This window comes from Lithobates pipiens, unplaced genomic scaffold (assembly GCF_037356315.1).
Source record: "Lithobates pipiens isolate NorthernLeopardFrog02 unplaced genomic scaffold, aLitPip1_a1.2 Scaffold_19, whole genome shotgun sequence".
NCBI classification, from domain to species: domain Eukaryota; kingdom Metazoa; phylum Chordata; class Amphibia; order Anura; family Ranidae; genus Lithobates; species Lithobates pipiens.
The window spans coordinates 439,388,972-439,410,851 of NW_027507764.1; the positions used below are offsets into that span (position 1 = coordinate 439,388,972).

General features: G+C 44.4%; 1 protein-coding gene across 3 annotated transcripts in view; it reads left to right on the forward strand.

Moving 5' to 3' along the window:
- The first annotated feature begins 5,295 nt into the window (after window positions 1-5,295).
- Window positions 5,296-21,880, forward strand: part of LOC143997184 (chloride channel protein C-like) — a 253,086-nt gene continuing 236,501 nt past the window's right edge. For 2 of the 3 annotated variants that reach the window (XM_077492665.1, XM_077492666.1), the window contains exon 1: window positions 5,296-5,445. In XM_077492665.1, the coding sequence (XP_077348791.1) occupies window positions 5,436-5,445 (10 nt within the window). In that variant the 5' untranslated portion in view covers window positions 5,296-5,435. The remainder of the gene's footprint in view (window positions 5,446-21,880) is intronic. The other variant, XM_077492667.1, reaches the window with a different exon arrangement.

The following is a 21,880-nucleotide window of genomic DNA, read 5'->3' on the forward strand; positions in this document are numbered from 1 at the left end:
TCGTTTGTTTTGTTTTTTATTTTTTTATTTTTTACGAATCCCACATTTTCAGAACCATTAAAATTTGAATCGATCAAGAATTGATTGACTGATTTGAATTCTGTGTGAAGAATAGCTGGTTGTTAAGGAGCGGGCCAGGAAGCCATCCGCCTTTTCTTAAAAACTGATGACTCATAAGCTGTTGGCAGCTGAATGTAAAAAAAAGAATGCCGGTAGTGAAAAAAATGGCGTGTGGTCCCTCCCCTTTTCCATACCAAGGAAAAACTTTCAACTTTCAACTTGGCAACTTTATTTGAAGTACACAAAATGACACTTCATTCACATCACAACACACTAGTGCATTGCAGTGCTGTGTAGTGACACACCATGCCTTTCTGTGCACTGTAATAAGATGTTGCATTTCTGAATTTTATCGCAGCTCACTGCACCTTTGGGCTTTGTTGCAGTGCAAATGGGGCACGTAGAAAACTATTGCTTTCATGCATCCTAATATTGAATGGTGCTCTTCCAGTGTTGAAAAAAACGCCAGTCACTGAACTATGTATGATAAAGCACTAGGTGTGATGAACGCGGGTGGCAGATTCCCGCCATTCTCGCTAACTCGCGACGAAGGACCGGCCAACCTCACACCGCACTGTCAATTACATAACAATTCCACTCTCAGCTGCACCCAGCACAAAGATTTTCCAGCTTGCGGGACCATAACCTAGGTGCCAGCAGCCTGATAGCGATTGTCACTGGGCTAATTACGCAAGTAACCCTTTAACTGCCACTGCCCCCTCTTTAAAAGACCAAGCAGGGGGCGACTCATCATTTTAGAAATACCAAGTATGATTTTAGAATAATCATCTGTAACACACACTGCCACCACAGCCAGGTCTGCTCAGAGGCTTTACTCTAAAACAGTAGCGCTCTTCAAGAGGCAGGTTCATTTACAGCTTCCATTAAGAGCTTTAGAGACAAAATTAACACTTTTCAACATAAGGGTTTAACCTAACTGGTGGTGATCCCGAGACTGGCTCGGGTTGGGATTCCAGTACCAGGAGCGGTAACCCCGAGCCAGACTCGGGATCGCATCGCTGGATACAGGAAGAGTTACTTACCTTGTCCCCTGGATCCAGCGATGTCCTCCGCACTGTGTGATCGAGCTATCCTCCGCACGATTCACACAGTGGCCGAGTGCCACCGAGCTCCGTTCCCTGCGATGCTATGGTGCACGGAAGCGGAGATCGGCACCAAATTCAAAAAAGTAAAAACACACACGGTACTGTAATCTTACAGATTACAGTACTGTATAAAAAAAAATGACACACCCCCTTTGTCCCTAGTTGTCTGTCCAGTGCCCTGCATGCACTTTTATATTATAGATACTGTTTTTTCTGCCTGAAATTTGGAGATTGCCCATAGCAACCAAAAACTGTCCCTTTATGTCAAAAGTGATTTTAGACCAACTAGAAAACAGCGATAATAAATTAGAATCACTTGCAGATTCGAGCGATAGCAATTTGTGGGGAAATTCGTCATCAAACACTAAATCTAATGACAGTGGCAATTCTGCAAATGAGCAAATTTCAGTGTTTTTGGATTTGATTACATTATTGAATAATTTTTATTATTATTTATTATATTATAAACTTTATCATACCCGGGATGTCTGCTAGACTCTAGTTTGAACAGATTTAAGTGAGTTATTCCTAAGAATTGCAGGCCTACAATATAAAACGCCAAATTTCCATGCAAAATAATTGTACCTCTTTCAGCACCTAAAACCAGAACTAATCATACCGCCAGGGAGGTTAATAATGAAAAGGTAAAAATTGGTGCAAATAAAATATTTACAGAAAAGATGTTTCAAAGAGATAAAGACAACATACAGCCACAAAGAAACAGGGTAGAATTGGGAAGGAAAAATACTTGCAATTAATGTCCGAATGTTGATCAGAGTTCGATCGATGAGCTGGGTAATCGGTTCTCAAACTTGGCAGATGTTCCTGCTTGGATGGAAGAAGGAGAACTGACTATTGTCTTGGCATCTCCTCTTTTCTGTCAGATCAAAGGGGTGTTGTCAGAGACCAGTGAGCAATCGTCTGGTCATCTTGTTCAGTGGTTGGTTGCTGGGAGGTCTCTACATTCATGACCATGTCCAGGTACACTTTGTGATACATATTCATATCTCTGCATCGCTACTGTTTACAGACTGTGAATATCCATATTATTGCTCAGCGTGACATTTGCTTCAAAACAAATATACACATGGCAGGCCTCAAATGTCTCATTTACCTATGAGGAATAAGGGGTACCAGTGGTTTCCCATATGATCTGACATAGGGGTGTCTGGACTTGAAACGTTACAAATTATCTGAGTAAATTACATATGTCCATATTATGGCTGTGCTATTATTAATTTGGAAGTTATGAAACATGCTGAAATTTCAGAACTATCCCAACTGTTTAAGCATAATGTGGATTAAGGTATTACTGAAATGCAACCACTGTGCCCATCATATGCAGCCATTGTGCAGCCACTGTGCCCATCATATGCAGCCACTGTGCCCATCATGTGCAGCCACGTGTGCCGATCATATGCAGCCACTTGTACCTATCATATGCAGCCACTTGTGCCCATCATATGCAGCCACCTGTACCCAACATATGCAGCCACTTGTGCCCAGTATATGCAGCCTCTTTTGCCCATCACATGCAGCCACTTTTGCCCGTCAAATGCAGCCACTTGTGCCCAGTATTTTCAGCCACATGTGCCCATCATATGCAGCCACTGTGAACATGACCTCCCCAGTCGCGGGGATCTTGGCTCTGACAGCTCCACCCCAACGTGCGGCTCTGACAGCACACCACCCCACGCGTAGGGCTCTGACAATACCCCCCCACGTGCGTGGCTCTCACAGAGGGGACTTACCGACCTCCACTACAGCCTGTCTCCTCTGCTCCTCTTCCTAAGCGACAGGCATCCAATAGAGTGGCCTGGCGCTTTGGCCAATCAGGAAACCAGTCTGACACCCTGCCTCCTGATTGGCGGGAAGGAAGGTTAGTGTGAAAATAGCGAAAATGTATTCGCTATCTTCACACAATTGGGTGGGATCAGGACGCACTTTCTGCCCCCTGAGCCCACCTTAATTTGAGGTCTATTAGAACCTCTTATCAGACTATTGTCCTCTAATCAGGTGCTTCAAAAAGTACCACCCCCTCCCATCCCCACCAAAGGAATCCATGCGTCCAGCATCCTGAAAGGGGCCGGACGCATGGGTGGGGGGTGGCGCCCCTGCGCCCATGGTGCACGGGCCTCCACTGAAAGTATTTATGACTGATATCTGTTGGTTCTCTGGATTGAGAGGGTCAAAGTTTTACGATAGGCCTGAACATCCTGCCAGGCCGACATTAGCTGTTTTTTCAGACCTAGCCTGGTTCTGCTTTCTCTATGTTGAGATAACAGCTCTTTTGAAGTGTAAAGCCTATAAATTCCTGGAAATAAGGGAGGAGGGAGGGGTTTCCGAATTCTACTGCAATGTTTAACTGTTAGCCAAGACTGTCATGGCTGCCATAAGGTTCTCCGACAGCATGGCTGCTAGCTACAGCTTTTCGTGTGTTCAGTATGTGATACCATGACACTAGGGCTTTTTATTTTTATAAAAAAATCTTTGTTGAAATGTCACGTGACATTTCATTAGGTTAATTTAGCCGCAGCATGGTGCAAGGCAGTGGGCTGCATCACTCTGTACTGTGCTGAAAAAAATAGCGCATACCATACTTTTTTTCATCACACATCATGGCAACGCAGTGATGTAAACTGGCCAAGTGGACGACATCGCACTTTTCCTTGTCTTGCGATGGGACTGTGCTGGAATAGCCACCCAGTGAAGTCCTACTTAACCTGGTGTTAATGGACCCTTAACCAATTGCAGACTGCCCACCATACATTTACTGCAGAACAGTGGCCACTTTGCGCTAGATCACGTACCTAGTACATTATCTGACACTTCCGGGTCTGGGGCATGCGCACGCGCCACCAGTGACTCGCTCCTGCTATGTGTGATTCCAGCGGTGGGTTCCATGGACTCGATGTCTGCCGGCATCCGCGGATTACACAGGACACAGGCAGAATGGTAATCTGCCTATGCAGAGCAGGAACATGGATCAATGTCTTCCCCTAGTCAAAGCATCTCCCCCACAGTGAGTAAGCACAACCTAGGCACACAGTTAACCCTTTGACCTCGCCTGATAACTCCTTCCCAGCCAGTGTCATTAATAAAGTGACAGTGCATATTTTTTAGTACTGATCACTGTACTAGTGTCACTGGTTTCCAAAAAGTGTCAGTTAGGTGTCCAATTTGTTTGCTGCAATATCTCACTCCCACAATAAGTTGCTGAATGCCACCATTACTAGTAAAAAAATTATAAATAAATAAAAAAAAGTTTGTCAATGCTATAACTGTTGCGTAAACCAATTAATATACGATTATTGGGATTTTTTAACCAAAAATATGTAGGAGAATACATATTGGCCTAAATTGATTAAGAAATGTTTTATAGCAGAAAGGAAAAAATATTGTTTTTTTTTGTTCACAATTGTCGGTCTTTTATTGTTTATAGTGCAAAAAATAAAAACCCCAGAGGCGATCAAATACCACCAAAAGAAAGCACTATTTGTGTGAAAAAAAGCCAAAAAAATTTATTTCTGGACTGTGTTGCACGACCACGCAATTGTCAGTTAAAGTAACGCAGTACCTTTTTTGCAAAAAATGGCTTGGTCATGAAGTGGTGGGGTAAATCTTCTGGTGGTCAAGTGGTTAATATAACGGGCCCTGCAAAGTTTGTTATCACTGCTTTTAACCTATGAAAAAAAAAACTTTTAATATAGTATAATAAATATATTTTTTTATTACTAGGAATCTTTTGGCATATTTACAATATATATAGTTCAATATCAAACATTGATTCCATTGCATAGAACCTTTAAGAAATGATCCCCTATGTGTGTCTATATCACAATGAGGACTTTGATTTTTTGAATGGTCCATTGGTTCTACCTAACCCACTTTAAACTAAAGTATGGTCACAGTTCAGTCACTGTCGATTTGTATAAATGTTATAACACCCTACAAAGTATCTGATTTATAAAGTTTCTTCTAACGTACTGTATGCATCTACTTTAACCTGCTACTAAATAATAGAGATGGAAAGCGCCAATTGGACAGAATAAGGTGTGGGGAGCTACAGAGACTAGACCGGCAAGAATTGTTACATTGCTGTACTGTTATTACTTTAAACAGGATGAAATGAAACTTAGTTATTTTTCACCCCAGTAAAGCTGTTGATGGATCAACAGAAGGAGCTCAGGAAAATGTCATGCTGACTCTGGACTAAGTTCTAAAAGGAAATATAGCACAAGAAGCAAACTGCACTTTACCGTATGCACCATGATTTCAGGTAACCCTATTATTACAATATATAGAGTAAAACAGTAATTATGCCATAATAGCAGCTTTTGGAAGATATGCTATGAATATTATTTGTGCCTAGATTTGAATATAGAAGTGTGCACTTTTACCAGCAACATTTCCTCTGTATTGTTATTTAGGTTGTTGGGGTAGAAAAGGTCATAGGTATGCTTGCTGGGTTTGTAATTATTGGATTTATATAGTTGTGTTTGCTGTTTTAAAGTAGAAAGCCTTTTGTACAACTTGAATTGCATTTGCTTTACCTCATGATAACGTTCTCTGAAAATTGTTACATTTATTTCATGTACACTGCTGCTGGTAAACGGACGTTTAGGAGCAGTTGGGCATTTGTTTCAGCGGCCCCTGAACTCTTCTCTGTTATCTTATCAGTACATGTACACAGGGTTGCTTATAGTCATTTCCAGGCAGTTGAGTTTAGAAGCATTTTTTGAAAAGCAAACAAATGTGTTCAGGACGGATGTTCAGAGGCATTTGAAACACCAAACACCTGTAACAGCTTGTAAGTCGCATTTAGCCGCGTTAAAGCGGGAGTTCTGCCGTTTGTTTTTTGTTTTTTTAAAAGTCAGCAGCTACAAATACTGCAACTGCTGACTTTTAAAATATGGACACAGCGCGATGTCAGCACACGAAGCCGATTTGTCACTCGGTTCTCGGGTGTTGCAGTCGCCATCTTGGGTATGGGAATCAGGAAGTGAAGCCTTGCGGCTTCCCTTCCCAGTTGCCTACTGCGCATGCGCGAGTCGCGCTGCGCAAGAAGTACAGTCCCTGCTGTTTCTGGGATCCGTGTGTTTCCCAGCAGACAGCGGGGGCCCCGCAGGAAGTGGCGTAAATACCCGCAGATTCTGCGCATATCTATGCCTGGAAGTGGGTGCAGATACCTGTCTTATACAGGTATCTGTACCCCCTCCCCCCTGAAAGGCACCAATTGTGGCACTGGAGGGGGGGGGGGGTGGTTCCGATGAGCGGAAGTTCCACTTTAGGGTGGAACTCCACTTTAAGTTTACAGGCGTTTTTCATTTTTTACTATTTGAAAAAAAAAATACGCTTCTGAAAGCAAACATGGCATGTAAATGTGCTTTTATAAATATGTAAATATGTTTTTATTGTTTTAACACATATTTAAACAGAATGAATCAAGAACAGGACCAAGTGCCTGTCCTGGTCTACAAAAATGAATCATACATATAAAAAAAGAAATACTGCATTCTATTGCATGTGCATAGGTAACTTTAAAATATGTTATTGAGGGAAAGGTGCAAACATATGGCTGAAATTCGCCAAAAGTGCCATTTCTCTTGGTCTGGGTGCCCCTTTGGGAACCTGTTGCGTCCAGGGGCTCAGGAAAATAATGTGTTTAGACTAGAGCATTGATAATTGTTAAAGCCAAGGTGATTCGGTATTTCCAAATCTCCTGAGTAGTGGGGGAACTCATAATGGGAGTTTAGAATTTATATGATTTCTTGGTGTGACCAATAATGGCCTAAAGGAGTAAGTTAAGGAAAAATGAAGGCAATAGTAAAAGAAGAGAAAGGAGCTAAGGAGAGGGAAGAATGCGGTGGTAAAAGATGAGGAGGGGGAGGAGGGGGAGGAGGGGGAGGAGGGGGGGTGGAGAGACAGCGAGCCTCAACCTACTGGGGGTTTACATTTCAGGGTGTGAGGACGTGATTATGGGATTCTTTGGTCTCTCAGGTAGTATTCATCATTGAGAGTCTATGTTTTAGTTCGAAGTAGAGTAATGTCTCCAGATGCTCCAGGTGAAGGAAAACCTTGCATGTGCATTTAGTGCTTTGGCTTGCATCTCCTCCATGAGGAAAAATTTTAAGAGGTGGTTGTTTTTTTGTGATTTAACAGTACCAGGTTATATGGAAAGGAGGGCAATAGAAGGTGAGGGAGTGAGCGGTTTATCATATATTTCCGTGTAAATCTGGAAGATTTGTGTCCAAAATTGGAGGAGCACATCACATTCCCACCAGGTGTGAATGTACGAACCCTTCGCTGAGTTGCATCTCCAACAGATGTCGGTGGGTGATGGGAACATGATCCTGAGGCTGGTTGGCACCTGATACCACCTCAATACCAGTTGATAGTTTTTTTAGTATAGTTTGAGATGGATGATTTGTGGGTAAAGAGGAAGGCTTTATCCCACTCTGCCTTTGTTATGTCTCTCCCGATTAAAAAAAGGATGTCTGTTACTATCTGTCAAGTTAAATCTTTCAGGAGAGATTGTAAAACGTCCCATGTATATTAAGCCTTACAAAACATAAATATCACATAGATGCGGAATTGGTATTTGTTCATGTCTATTTAGCTATTAAAGAGCCTATGTTTCTCATGGATTCGTATCATATTTGTACCTCAAAGTGCTCAATTTTTCTGTTCTCCTTAAAGCAGTATTAAACTCGCAAACAAACATGTAATATATTGCAGCTTGCCAATGCTTAGATGTGGTGGCTGCCTTGGTTTTCTGTTTTTAGATTTTTTTCCCTTTATTTTCACCTGGTGATGCAGCCAGTTACATGTTTCTTGCCTTAGGTTGACTCCTATATCTATGGAGGAGCAACAAAGATCAACTTTACATAAATGACCAACAAATTAAAGCCTAAAAGCCTGGACTAATTGGGAGTTGGTTGGGTGCTGGTTTTCTAGCATGCACATCCGACAGAAGGCAGCCGAATGTCGGACATTTGTTTTAAACTGGCAAATGTCTCCCGATATTCAGCTTGTGTGTACCCAGCTTCAACCAGGCCACACACTGATTAAAATTCAGCAAGTCCAGCGGGGATCCAGCAGCGCCTTATTTGTGTGGATGGATTAATCTGTTAGTTTTTTTTATTCATCCCTCTGGCTTAAAGAAAAGAAAAGAAAACACGTATTTCCAGCTTAAAGTCTGTATAAGTGTAGTCAAAATGAAAAACACAAAAATCAGCAGCAGGAACATGACTTACTATTAAAAACTGATTGGCCGAGTAGAAACCCACTCTGTCAGCTAGTTATTTATCACTAGTATGCTGCCATGTTGGTGTCAGGAAAATGGAAAATTTGTATCAAATACTTACCGTAATTTTCCTTTCCTGGCGCCTATCCATGACAGCATGCGGACCCATCCTTGTACGTTTCGGTATGTAGCTAATTACAATTATTTGGCGTGGGGCATAACTAACTTAATTTATGCTATTAACTGGTCCTGAGGGAGTGGAAGAGAGGCGTAAAATTATGGTAAGTATTTGATACAATTTTCTGTTATGAATAAAGTGCAAGCTATGAATGGAGGATGGGTAGATGATTGAAAGATCCATCCCATCCATTCATAGATTGTGTTTCATTCATAGAAGCTGTAGTACTGGCTGCTACGAATGGAGGAACTGGACAGAAAGAGCAAGCAGTTTTGGGCACTCTTGATGAGTGCAAATGAAACTTTCTCAATTCTATTAACCTCTACTAACCCAGAAGATTACAGCAACTGGGGTTGAGGGAGATTGATGGCAGAAGAGTTAAAGAAAATCTGCAGCCAGAAGCACAAGGGACACAGCACATAACCACCTCAATACACGCCCTTACACGCCCTTCCTGCCCAAGCCATTTTTAAGCTTTCAGCGCTGTCACACTTTGAATGACAATTGCGCAGTCATGCTACACTGTAACCATGTGAAATTTTTATCACTTTCTTCACACAAATAGAGCTTTCTTTTTGTGTTATTTAATCACTCCTGGGTTTTTTCGTTCTTCCTAAAAAGAAATTTCGAAAAAAAAAAGTTTTTCTTAGTTTCTGTCAGTAAATTTTGTAAATAAGTAATTTTTCTCCTTCATTGATGGGCACTGATGAAATGGCACTTATGGGCACTGATGAGGTGGCACATATGGGCACTGATGAAGAGGCACGAATATGCCACATTTATCGACACTGATAGGCAGCACTGATGGGTGGTGCTAGTGAGCACAGGGCACAGATAGGTGGCACAGATAGGCGGCACTGATGGGCATTGAATGGGTGGCATTGATGGGCAGCAGTGATGGGCATTGATGGGGGGCACTGATAGCCAGCACTGCCTGGCATCACTAATGGTCACTGATTGCTGGCACTTGTGGTTACAGATTGGTGGCAATTGTGGGCACTGGTTGGCACTGATTTCTGCCAGTGGTGGGCAATCATTGCTAACACTGGTGGGTACTTAATTGTAATTAGGGCACTGATAATTATCAGTGCCCCAATTACATACCTAGCTTTCCCCTGTAAGGAGATGCCACTGATCGGCTCTTCTCTCCTCACGCTCTGTTAGTGTGAGGCGAGGAGCACCGATTACCGGCATCTCCGTGTTTACATGTGACCACCTGTGATTGGACACAGCCAATCACATGGTTAAAGTGCCGAGGCTGTGGGTCCTTACACAAATCAGGGTCGCGCTGTGTCCTAGCAAAATGGCGCCATGCTGCGTGCCCCCAGGGGCACCAGAGCAGTCGTTCTGGAAAGCCATCATATGACGTCCACCCAGAACGAGAGCTGCACCGCCCATCCGCCATTTGGCAGTGGGCAGGTGGCAAGTGGTTAATCAGAATGGGAGAGAAGATGGAACAGTCCTTCTTCCGCGGTCCACTAATGGCAAGACACCCAGATCTACTCCGTAACGCTTGAAAAGGTATCCTAGGGCGACTAGGATAATTCCCTGGAGATGGATTCTATAGGCAGCTATTCGAATGGGCAGCCCATGAGACCGAAACCGCTCTGGGAGAGTATGTATCCATTGCTGAAGGAGGTTCACGACCCCCTCACCCTATATGCATGAACAAGCCTACTAGAGTCCAGCAGGTAGCCTCTTTTCCCTGATGAATTCCAGCTGGAAAGATAAAAGGCTTATTACATGATCTGAAAAGGACAATTGTGGATAGGAACTTCTTTCAAGTTCTGGACACGTCCAATTTGTTTGACCCACCTGAGTGATCCTCTGGGAAGTGAGGCAATGCCCAGATTACTGTTAGATGGAGGGCTGTCGCTAACCTTGATACAAGATGACACAAGTCTACTCCTTCTGGAAAGAAAACAGTATCTTTTTCTGAAGCTCTCCAAGCTTGAATCTAATTCCGTGTACAGAAGCCTTTCATCGTATATTCTGATCATGTGTATGCCTCATCGGACTTTTTTTAACGAAAATTCTGACAGACCTAGAAATAGAACATGTTTTAAATATTTCCGACAGAACCATTTCCTATCAGGAAAACCGCTCGTCTGTATGCTGTTCTGACGGACCAAAAACTATGCATGCTCCGAAGAAAGTACGAGAAAGAGGCTATTGGCTACTGGCTATTGAACTTCCCTTTTCTAGTCCTGTCATACGTGTTGTACGCCACCTTGAAGATCTTGTAATAGATACTGTCTAGTAGGTAATGTCACAAACTGAACACTGTTCTGTTGGAGTAAATGATCGAACTGATATGAAATCCAGCAACACCGTTAGTTTCCCCTGGGAAAGATCCTCTTTTTTGGTGGTCGAAACCTCCTGACTGTCTTAAAAATTTGTGCAAATGAAAGGATTTCCGGCACATTTAAGCCCTGTTATTGCCAACCTAATCGACACTTGCAATCTCAAGGAATATAGGCTAAGGCTCATGTCTAAACTGGTCTACAAGAAGTCCAGAACAACTGTCACCGGAGGTGCAGTAGTATCAATATCTCGCCCTGCCGGTGATAAAGGAGACGAAAGGTGCTAAAGAAGCTGCTTGGATTTCCAGGGTATTTAAGACTACCCCACTTGGCTGGGAATCTCCCACTGGACTGAAGCAACAGTTTCCTGCAGTGTGCCTTCCAGGCTATCTATTCCGAGATTAATAGTAATTGTGATACAGGCTAATGTTTCTAACAGGGCGACTTCATCAGATTCTCCCTCTTCAACCACCACTGTATACTCCTACTCATACTGAGTGAAAGCTGATAACTGTGCCAGACTCTGTTTCCTCTATTGTGCTAAGAATCCCAACTTAAACTGTCAAATTCAGAGCACCCAAGAGATTATTGGTATGACGATATTGTGCTCCAAAGATTGAGGCACTGAGAAATGGTCAAACAAGTGGAGATTACTGTCTTCAGCATTCCTTCTTTGACTGCCACTGTTTTATTAGGTGGAAGCCGAAACAGAGGCGTTGGTAGAGTACCTCCCGGCATACCAACTATAAAGTTAGAGAGAGTTAATAAAGCAGCCATATCCCCGCAGGGTGTTTATGAGAATCTCTTGGTGCGTCAGCAATTGTTTCAGACCTCTGGATAGAAGAATAATGTTGTCCAGGCAGCGGTGCACCAGGAGAACTTGTTCTCTGAGTGGAGCTATAACTGCACTAAGAACCCCTGTGAACAGTCTTGGAGACCTGCATAGGCCAAAAGGCAGACTGTTAAACTGGAAATGCATCTAGCCAATTGCAAGCTTACCAATTAAGAGAGAGAGAGAATTATTTTGGTATGTTTAGATATGTGAGATATTTAACATTTTGCCATCTGGCTTCGCTGGTTTAATGAACTCCATTTTGAAGATCTCTAATGAGATAAAAAAGTTTAACGTTCTCAGATCTACAACCAGACGCTAGCCACCACCCCTTGCAAACTACATACAGGGTTGAATTGAAGCCTGTATGTTCTTTTTGTGAATGGAATCAGGACAAAAACCCCCCTAGGTCTGATATGTATGTATCATCTGCCTAGAAGAATGGAACCTGCTGGGAGGAGGAACATTCCCTATCCCTTTGCTTCCCATCCACTCACCAGAGTAGCGGAACTAAGTGGGTAAACGCCACCTGCCGAGGTGCCAGGATGCTCTTCTAGTGACAGGCAACTAGGAGGGGTCTGCCTGGCCGAGATAATTGAAATAAATACAGCAGAAATCTCACGCCACCCTCTTCAATAACAATAATTCTATAAAATAATAAAAAAAAAAAAAAAAATTTCTTCCTCTGTTTAGGCCAATATGTATTCTTCTACATATGTTTGGTATAAAAATCACAATAAGCGCATATTGATTAGTTTGCACAAAGGTTATAGCATCTACAAAATATGGGATAGATTTATGGCATTTTTATTATTCTTTTTTTTTTTTTTACTAGTAATGGTGGTGATCAGCGATTTTTAGCGGGACTGCAACATTGTGGCGGACAGATTGGACACTATTGACACTTTTTTGGGAACATTGACATTTATACAGCGATCAGAGCTAAAAATAGCCATTGATTACTGTATTAATGTCATTGGCAGGGAAGGAGTTAACACTAGGGGGCGATCAAGGGGTTAAATTTGTGTCCTAGGGAGTGTTTCTAACTGTGGAGGGAGTGTTCCTAATCAGTAGGAACAACAGATCTGTCTCTCCTCTCCTGACAGAACTGAGATCTGTCTGTTTACATTGACAGATCTGTTCTGTCTCTTTCAGGAACGATTGCGGGTGCCTGGCAGACATCGCAGCCACTGGATATTTAACCCCTTTCCAGCCAGTGTCATTAGTACAGTGACAGTGCATATTTTTAGCACTGATAACTGTATTAGTGTCACTGGTCCCCAAAAAGTGTCAAAAGTGTCAGTTAGTCCGAATGTCCACTACAATATCGCAGTCTCACTATGAAGCCCCATACACACTATCAGATTTTCTGCTGATTTTTTCCTTCAGATTTACCAAAACCATATAATATGAGGTCAAACCTTAGGAGTTTACATTTGTATGCAATCAGGCTGGCCCTTGTACTACATGGTTTTGGTAAATCTGAAGGAAAAAAAATCAGCAGAAAATCTGATAATGTGTATGGGGCTAAAGTCGCTGATCGCCGCCATTACTAAAAAAAAAAAAAAATATCCCATAATTTGTAGACGCTATAACAAACCAATCAATATAAACATTTTTTATTGGATATGTTTTATATCAGAAAGTAAAAAAAAATTATTTTTTCAAAATTGGTCTTTTTTTGTTTATAGCGCACCAAAAAAACCTCTATTTGTGGGGAAAAAAGGACATAAATTTTATTTGAATTCAGCATAACATGACAGCGCAGTTGAAGTAACGCAATACCGTTTTTCAAAAAGTGGCCTGGTCATGAAGGGGGGGTAAATCTTCTGGAGGTCAAGTGGTTAAAAAAAGAGGGAGTACAGTATCTACAATACAATTATACCTCCAATATCAGAAATCATTATCCCAATCTGTTCCTAAGTCTGTCTCTTTGTAACCCTTCTCCAAACACATTCAGTCCACAAAGTTTTACAATTAATTTAACCTCACCATATCAACTCTAGAAATATAAATATCACTCTAATTCCACGTACACATGACCAGACTTTCCGGCAGAAAAGGTCTGGCAGATTCATTTCATTGGATATTCCGATCGTGTGTGGGTTTCAGCGGACTTTTTTTTCAAAAAGTCTGACAGACCTAGAAATAGAACATATTTTAAATCTTTCCGACGGAATCAATTCCTATCGGGAAAACCGTTTGTCTGTATGCTAGTCCGACGGACCAAATATGGCGCAAGGGCAGCTATTGGCTACTGACTATTGAAATTCCTTTTCTATTCCCATCGTAAGTCATTGCGTTAGAAACGAAGGGACTTTGGTGTGATCGTGTTTAGGCAAGTCCGTTCGGTCGAAAACTCCGTTGGAAAGACTGTCAGAGTTTATTCTGATGGAAAGTCCGGTCGTGTGTACACGGCATTATAAATAATAAGAAAACAGCTTTTAAAAAATATGAAAACAAAGGAACACTGTAATAATTTACATGTAACAAATAATATAAAAGAATATGTAAAAAGTAAATAAAGGATGCAAAAATTCAAAATGAATGACAGATTGCAAAAGATAGTAGGACAAACCCCCAAAAAAATCTTCAAATATATTCATAGTAAAAAGGTCAGGTCTGATCATGTAGGCCCTTTACAAAATAATCTGGAGTGGGTGACTGGGGACAAAGAGAAGGCATATTTATTAAATACTTTCTTCAGCTGTGTATACAAAGGAGAATGGGGGAGCTCATGTCTATAATGGAGATGGTATAGTTATACAGCCCCAAATGATCCACAAAGGCTCAAAATTGATACGGTCCAGAAATTAGACAGAATAAAGGTGATCAAAGCACCTGGACCAGATGGCACACACCCACAAATCCTTAAAAGAATTAAGCTCTGTCATTTCAAACCCACTGTTTCTAATTTTTAGGGACTCTTTAATGACAGGAATAGTACCACTGGATTGACGTAAGGCCATTGTGGTGCCTATATTTAAAAAGGAATCAAAGTCGTAACTATAGACCTGTTAGTTTGACGTATATAGTTCGGAAGATACTGGAGAGTTTAATAAAAGACCACATAGACAAGTTCTTGCGGGAAAAAATATTTTAAGCAACAGACAGCATGTATTCATGAAAGACAGAAGTTGTCAAACCTAATTCTTGCTTTGAGGAGGTAAGTACAGAGGGGTGATTGTGGATGTGGTATAATTCGATTTTGCAAAAGCGTTTGACTCAGTTCCCCACACACGACTAATGTGTAAGGTAAAGTCTACAGGTTCGGAAAATGACCAGTTACACTTACTGGTAACGGGTTTTCTAGGAAATCTTCCAGGACGGCACACCTGAGAGATGACTGGTCCACCTGACAGGACACACAATCAACAACAAGTTCAAAAGTCCCCACCCCTCCCTCAGACCCTCAGTTATGGCAAAGGAAAGACCCCACACCAGTGTCAGAGGGAACCTTCTGTGAGGAATGAACATACTACACCAACAAAACAAGGGTAGGGAAGTAGGCCTGCCGTCCTGGAAGATTTCCTAGAAAACCCGTTACCAGTAAGTGTAACTGGTCATTTTCTCCAGTCATCTTCCAGGACGGCACACCTGAGAGGATGAGCAAGAAGTTCAGGCCTACCTTAGGGTGGGACAACCGCTTGTAGGACCTTCCTGCCAAATGCCAAGTCCTGAGGAGACAACAGCTCCACTCTGTAGTGCCTCAGAAATGTCTTGTGGCTCGTCCATGTTGCTGCCCTGCAGATCTGGTCGATTGAGGCGCCTGCCCTTTCTGCCCAGGAGGTCGCCAGGGACCTGGTTGAATGCGTCTTAAGGTGGGTAGGCACTGGTTTACCTGCCTGCCCATAAGCTATAGTTATGGTCTGTCTGATCCATCTCGCTATCGTTGGCTTAGAAGCTTGCAAACCCTTTCTCTTCCCTGAGAAGGTGATTAGTAAGTGACTGGATCTCCTAAAGTCTCTTACTCTCTCTAAGTACGCTAGGAGACAGCGCCTGACGTCTAAGAGATGGAACCTTTCCTCTTCCTTATTCTTAGAATTCAGGCAGAAGGACGGGAGAATAATCTCTTGTGTTCTGTGAAAACCCGAAGCTACCTTCGGCAAATAAAGGGGATCCTGATTGAGGATTATCCTATCCTCTAGGATACGCAAAAATGGTTCCTTAATCGAAAGAGCCTGTAAATCACTAACCCTTCTGGCCGTGGTAATGGCCAGAAGGAAGGCTAACTTAAATGATAATAATCGAATGGAAACCTGAGCCACCGGCTCAAAGGGCCCTCTTGTCAGGGCATCTAACACCAGGGATAAGTCCCACGGAGGGCACCTGACCGACCTGACTGGGGTCACCCTTTCCCTGGCCAACAGAAATCTTTTTATCAGGGGTTCCTGTGCTAGTCTCCTGTCAAAAAACACAGACAGGGCTGCTATCTGGACCTTAAGAGTGCTAACTGCCAATCCCCGGTCCACCCCCTCTTGAAGAAAATCTAGGATGGTAGGTATCATCTGGAGAGTCCCCTGCTTAGACTGTAACCAACGGGAGAAAACTTTCCAGACCTTTGCATAAATTCTCCTGGTGACTCCCTTTCTACTGAGGAGAAGCGTATCTATCACTTTCTCCGAGCAACCCCTATCCTGGAGGATTTCCCTCTCAAGAGCCATGCTGTCAGAGAGAGACGTCCCGGGTCGGGGTGAAAGACTGGACCTTGAATGAGCAGGTCTCGTTGTACCGGCAGATGCAGCGGGGGAGCTACTAAACGGTTCTGAATGGAGGGAAACCAAACCCTCTTCGGCCAACAGGGTGCTATCAACACCAGGTCTGTCCTTGACTGAGCCAACTTTTGTAGAACTCTGGGAATGAGTGCTAGTGGGGGAAAGGCATAGACCAGCCTGAAATCCCACATCTGTACAAAGGCGTCTACTCCCTCTGCTCCCTGTTCCTTGAAGAGGGAGAAAAACCTGCGGACCTTCGCATTCTTCAGGGAAGCGAATAAATCTACTTCTGGTCTGCCAAAATGTCTGCACACCAGGGCAAAGACCTCCTTGTTCAGCCCCCATTCTCCCTGAAGGATGGGTTGTCTGCTTAGGAAATCGGCCTGAAAATTGAGGGACCCCTTTAAATGTACTGCTGAGAGCGAGAGGATCCTCCCCTCCGCCTCCTCTAGGATCTCCTGAGTCAACCTCCTCAGCCTGTCTGATCTTGTCCCCCCTTGGTGGTTCAGGTAGGCAACCGTGACCAGGTTGTCCGAGAGGATCTGGACCTCTGCCCTGAAGCTGCTCTTGGAAGGAGCTTAGCGCCTTGCCTACTGCCAGAAGTTCCCTGAAATTGGAGGACTCTCTGGCTTGGCTGCAGTTCCAGGACCCCTGGGTATACAGGTCTCCCAAGTGAGCACCCCAACCCCAGGCGCTGGTGTCCGTGGTTAGAACCAGCGGGTCTATCTGGAACCAGGAGCGACCCCTCGACAGATTGTCTGAGTCAAGCCACCACCGTAGAGAGAGAGCAACCTCTTCTGTGATAGACACTCTTCTTTCCAATGCTTCTTTTCTTCCTCCCAGGAGGCAAGAAGGAAGGCTTGGAGTTGCCGAGAATGGAGTTGCGCCCAAGTCACTGCCGGTATACAGAGGTCATGAGACCCAAGAGTCTCATGATATACCTCAGGGAGGCTACCCCCCCTTGGAGGAGGGTGATAACTGCGGCCTGGACTTTCGCTACCTTTTCTGCTGGTAAGAACACCCTCTGTGACTGCGAGTCTATCAGGTAGCCCAGGTAAAGCTTGGTCTGAGATGGAGTAAGCGAGGACTTCTCCCGGCTGACCATCCAACCCAAGGACTCCAGGGTCCTTAGCACTGTGTCCCTGTCTCTCAAGGTCTGCGTCTGATCCAACCCCGTAGACCAGTAAATCGTCCAGGTAGGGTATCAAACCTATTCCCTGGAGATGTAGGTATGCCACCACCTCGGCCATTACCTTTGTGAAAACCCTTGGACTGGCTGCCAGACCAAAGGGGAGTGCCCTGAACTGCCAGTGCTCTATTTTCTGCTGCATCTGTATTGCGAAGCCTAAGTATTTCTGGTGTTCTGGAGCAATGGGTATATGCAAATATGCGTCTTTCAGGTCCAGAGTGACCATAAATACTCCTGCCTGAAGATGTCTCCTTACAGAATAGATGCTTTCCATTCTGAACTTTTTGTGTAATAAGTAACGGTTGAGACCTCTTAAATTTATTATCAACCGAAACTTGCCCGAGGGCTTCGGAACCACAAAAACATGCGAGTAAAAGCCCTGGGTCAACTGACTGACTGGTAACGGAGCAATAACGTCTTGCTCTGCCAGTTCTCGTATACTTCCCAGCAGACCCTCTGCCTTGGTAGGATCCTTGGGGAGAAAGGTGACAAGAAAATCTTGTGGAGGAGACAGCTGAAACTCTAGTCTGTACCCCTCTCTTAAGAGGCTTAAAATATATGGACTCTGCGTAACCTTCTGCCACTCGGAAAGGAAACCGCGGAGCCTTGCGCCTACCTTTACGGTGCCGTCATTTGGCTTCCTTATGGGAAGGAGCAGAACCGGAAAAAGGGATCACACCTTTTTCCTTTCCCTTCCCATGACCCCACTTCTTCCTCTGGTCGCTTCTCCCCTTATGCTGACCTCTTGACTGGGGGCCACGAAAAAATCTCTTGCCCTTCTCTTTTTTAGGTTTCACCGGGAATTTCTTTCCCCTCTCTGTGGACCGGGAGAGGACCTGATCCAAACCCGAGCCAAAGAGCAGGGAGCCCTCAAAGGGAATCCCACAGAGACGAGACTTAGAGGTGAAGTCCCCGTCCCAGGTCTTTACCCATAGGGCCCTCCTGGCGAAGTTTAGAAGTGCCGCTGACTTAGCTGTGGTTCTGACAGTCTCCACCGCTGCATCTGCCACATATGTTACTGCTCTGCTGATTACCTCCAGCGAGTCTACAATCTCTTTAGCCTCTTTGTTACGCGAGACGTGTTCCATTAGTCTGTCCAGCCACGCGTCTGCATTTCTGGCTACACAGGCCGAGGCTAAGGCGGGGGCCATAGCCGCCGCATTTGCCTCCCAAGCCCTCCTGAGTAGGATCTCTGACTTCTTGTCCATCTGGTCCTGAATGCTTCCTGAATCCTCAAAGGACAGATCGGACCTTTTGGACACCTGTGCTAAGGCTGCATCTAGGCGGGGAGTCTTAAAAAACCGCTCTTCCTCCTCGTCCTTGAAAGGACACCTTCTCTTCCAGGCTTTTAACCTAAGAAGCTTGCGCTCAGGCTCCTTCTTGTATATATATAATGGAGAAAATAAATCATTACACACCAAACCGCAGTCTTCGATCAGCCAACAAAAACCTCCTCCTCGTGCCCAAAGCCCGGTATAAATCCAAGGGTGATCGGAGATTCGCTGTCCAAGGGCCTCGGCTATGGAATGCTCTACCAATCAACATCCGCCTGGAAGAAAATCACCTGGCTTTTAGGAAAAAAACTCAAGACCTTCCTCTTTTAGCAGATGATCAAAGCTCGCCACAGCGCCTAGAGGCGATTCAGTTCGCATTGTGCGCTATATAAGTATTTCATTCATTCATTCATTCATTCATTCATATCCTCTGAGGCATAGATGGCTTTTAATAAGCCTTCCATATCGTCTGTCGAGAATAAGAGACCTCCAGGTCTAGCCTCTCCCTGGCTATCCTGGTCCGAATCCTCCTCCCCAGTACTAAAATCTGGGACCTGACCTTCCTCTGCCTCGGATATAAAAGAGACCTGGTCCTGGGAACCCGTGTAGGACGTAGATAAGTCTTCTTGTGAAAGAGGGGTATCTCTCCCAGAGGGACCCTCATCCCGTCCTCTCTCCAGTGTAGCACGGAAGGCCTGAAGGGTAGCTAACATCTCTGACTGTAAGGCCCGACAATCCTTCACTACCTGAGTGGTCTCCTTGCCAGCGAGCTTCAAAATGCACCTATCGCAGAAGGGCTTGCTGTGGTCTTGTGGCAGCTTAGAGTTACAATACCCGCAGCGCCTGGACTTAGAAGTAGCCTTACCCTTGGACCTACTGGCTGACCCCTGGGCAGAATCCTGGGTCCCTAGAGACAATAAAAATGTCCCCATCAGCTACACAAGTCATAAAGGAGAAGGGGGGTCTCACAGAGTACCTTGCTCCTACAATAAACAGCCGGATCACTCACCCCCTGTGGCGACCTTACTGGCTGTCTGCTCGGATGCCCCTTCCATGTCCATGGCGTCTTCACTGCCCCGCAGGATCGCTAAAGTGGACCGGGTGCTGTCCTGAGCGTCCCCTCCTGTTTGCTGCCGAGGTGGTGTGGTCGTGGGTCTGGATCTGCGGTCAACCCGTCTCCAGCCCTGTCCGTGCTGCCTGGGTGCTTTCCACTGCACCAGCTACAGCGTCTTGTCCCGGTGATTGGCGCCATCTTTCAAGAAGTCCGTCGCGCGGAAGTGATGTTCGGGCGGCGCGACGGACTTCCGGGCATGCGCAGAGACGCTGAAACTCACGCCGTCGTATCCAGCACAATGCCCCGCAGACGGAGCCTTGCTCCTACACCGACGCTGCCCGAGATCCCTAAGGTAAAGGGGGGCAAACAGTACAAACGGGAAACAGAGCTGCAGAAAACAACTCCCCTGTTTATGCAGCCTGAACTATTCCTGTAACTAGGCAGGAACTCCCCCCCCCCCCCCCCGAGGGTCTCCGGTGACCTCTCTGGACTAACGCAGGCTCCCTGCCTACTTGAGCCCAGCTGGGGGAAAAAAGGGGTTTTAAGAAAAACAAGAGGTCCCCGACCCCCTTTTTCTAAGGGTCCTCTAGGTAAGAGAGGCAAAACCCTCCAGACTGGGAGCAGCGCTACCAAGACAACTCCCCTGTCTTGTGAGCCTGTAATTAGTCTTCAGGAGAAGATCACCCCATGGAGGTCAGCATCCGACCTTACTTGAGACTACCGCAGACTCCCTGTCTGCTCGAGTCTCAAAGTCTGGGGAAAGATTTAGAGGAAAAAGGTCCCAGACCCCTCTAATTAAAAATAAAATAAAAAGAAACTTGGTTTCGCTGCCACTTGTGGGAAACACAATCAATAACTGAGGGTCTGAGGGAGGGGTGGGGACTTTTGAACTTGTTGTTGATTGTGTTTCCTGTCAGGTGGACCAGTCATCTCTCAGGTGTGCCGTCCTGGAAGATGACTGGAGAAAGATCAATTTGTAAATGGATAGAAAACTGGCTAAAAGCCCAATTTCAGAGAGTAGTGATTAATGATTCATACTCTGAATGGTCTAAGGTTATCACTGGTGTACCCCAAGATTCAGTGTTGGGACCCTTACTTTTTAATATGTTGATAAATGATACAGGGTCTGGGATTAAAAGTAAACTTTCAGTGTTTGCAAATGACACCAAGCTATGTAGTTGAATAATGTCCTTACAGGATGTCTCTAACTTACAAGCCGACCTCAATGCTCTGTTTAATTCGGCAGCTTTGTAGCAAATTAGGTTTAATGTTGATAAATATAAAGTTATGCATTTGGGGGCTAAGAATGTGCATGCATCATACATACTGGGGGGGGGACAACTGGGGGGATCAATGGTGGAGAAAGATCTAAGTGTTCTGGTAGATCATAAGCCTAATAATAGCATGCAATGCCAAACTGCGGCGGTTTCCAAAGCAAGCTGAATCATTAAGGGTAGAACTGTATATGGCTTTGTTACAGACCACCCAGTGTTAATAGGGAGGTGTAGACTCAGCTCCTTGCACAGATAGAAAAGGGCTGCAAGGGCTAGGAAAGTGATAATAATGCAGAAATTAACTACCCTTAAATTATCTGGAGTAATTTTACTGCTGGAACAGTTAAAGGTCAGACATGTATGGCTCCAAGTGATCCGTTTTCTGCACGATGATATGGGCACCCCAGTTACTCTTGACCCCAAGCTCTGTTTCCTAGGCTTATTACCTGATTTGGAAATTGATAAGTATTCTGCTGTTTTTGTGAGAGGAAACACTATATATAGCTAGGAAAACAATTGCCAGAAGATGGATGCAACCATTACCCCCAACCCTACCAGCATGGAGAAGGGAAATCAATATAGTCCTTTCCTATGAAAAGCTAATCTGTGGTCACCAAGGTTGTCCCCTTAAGTACTCTAAAATTTGGCA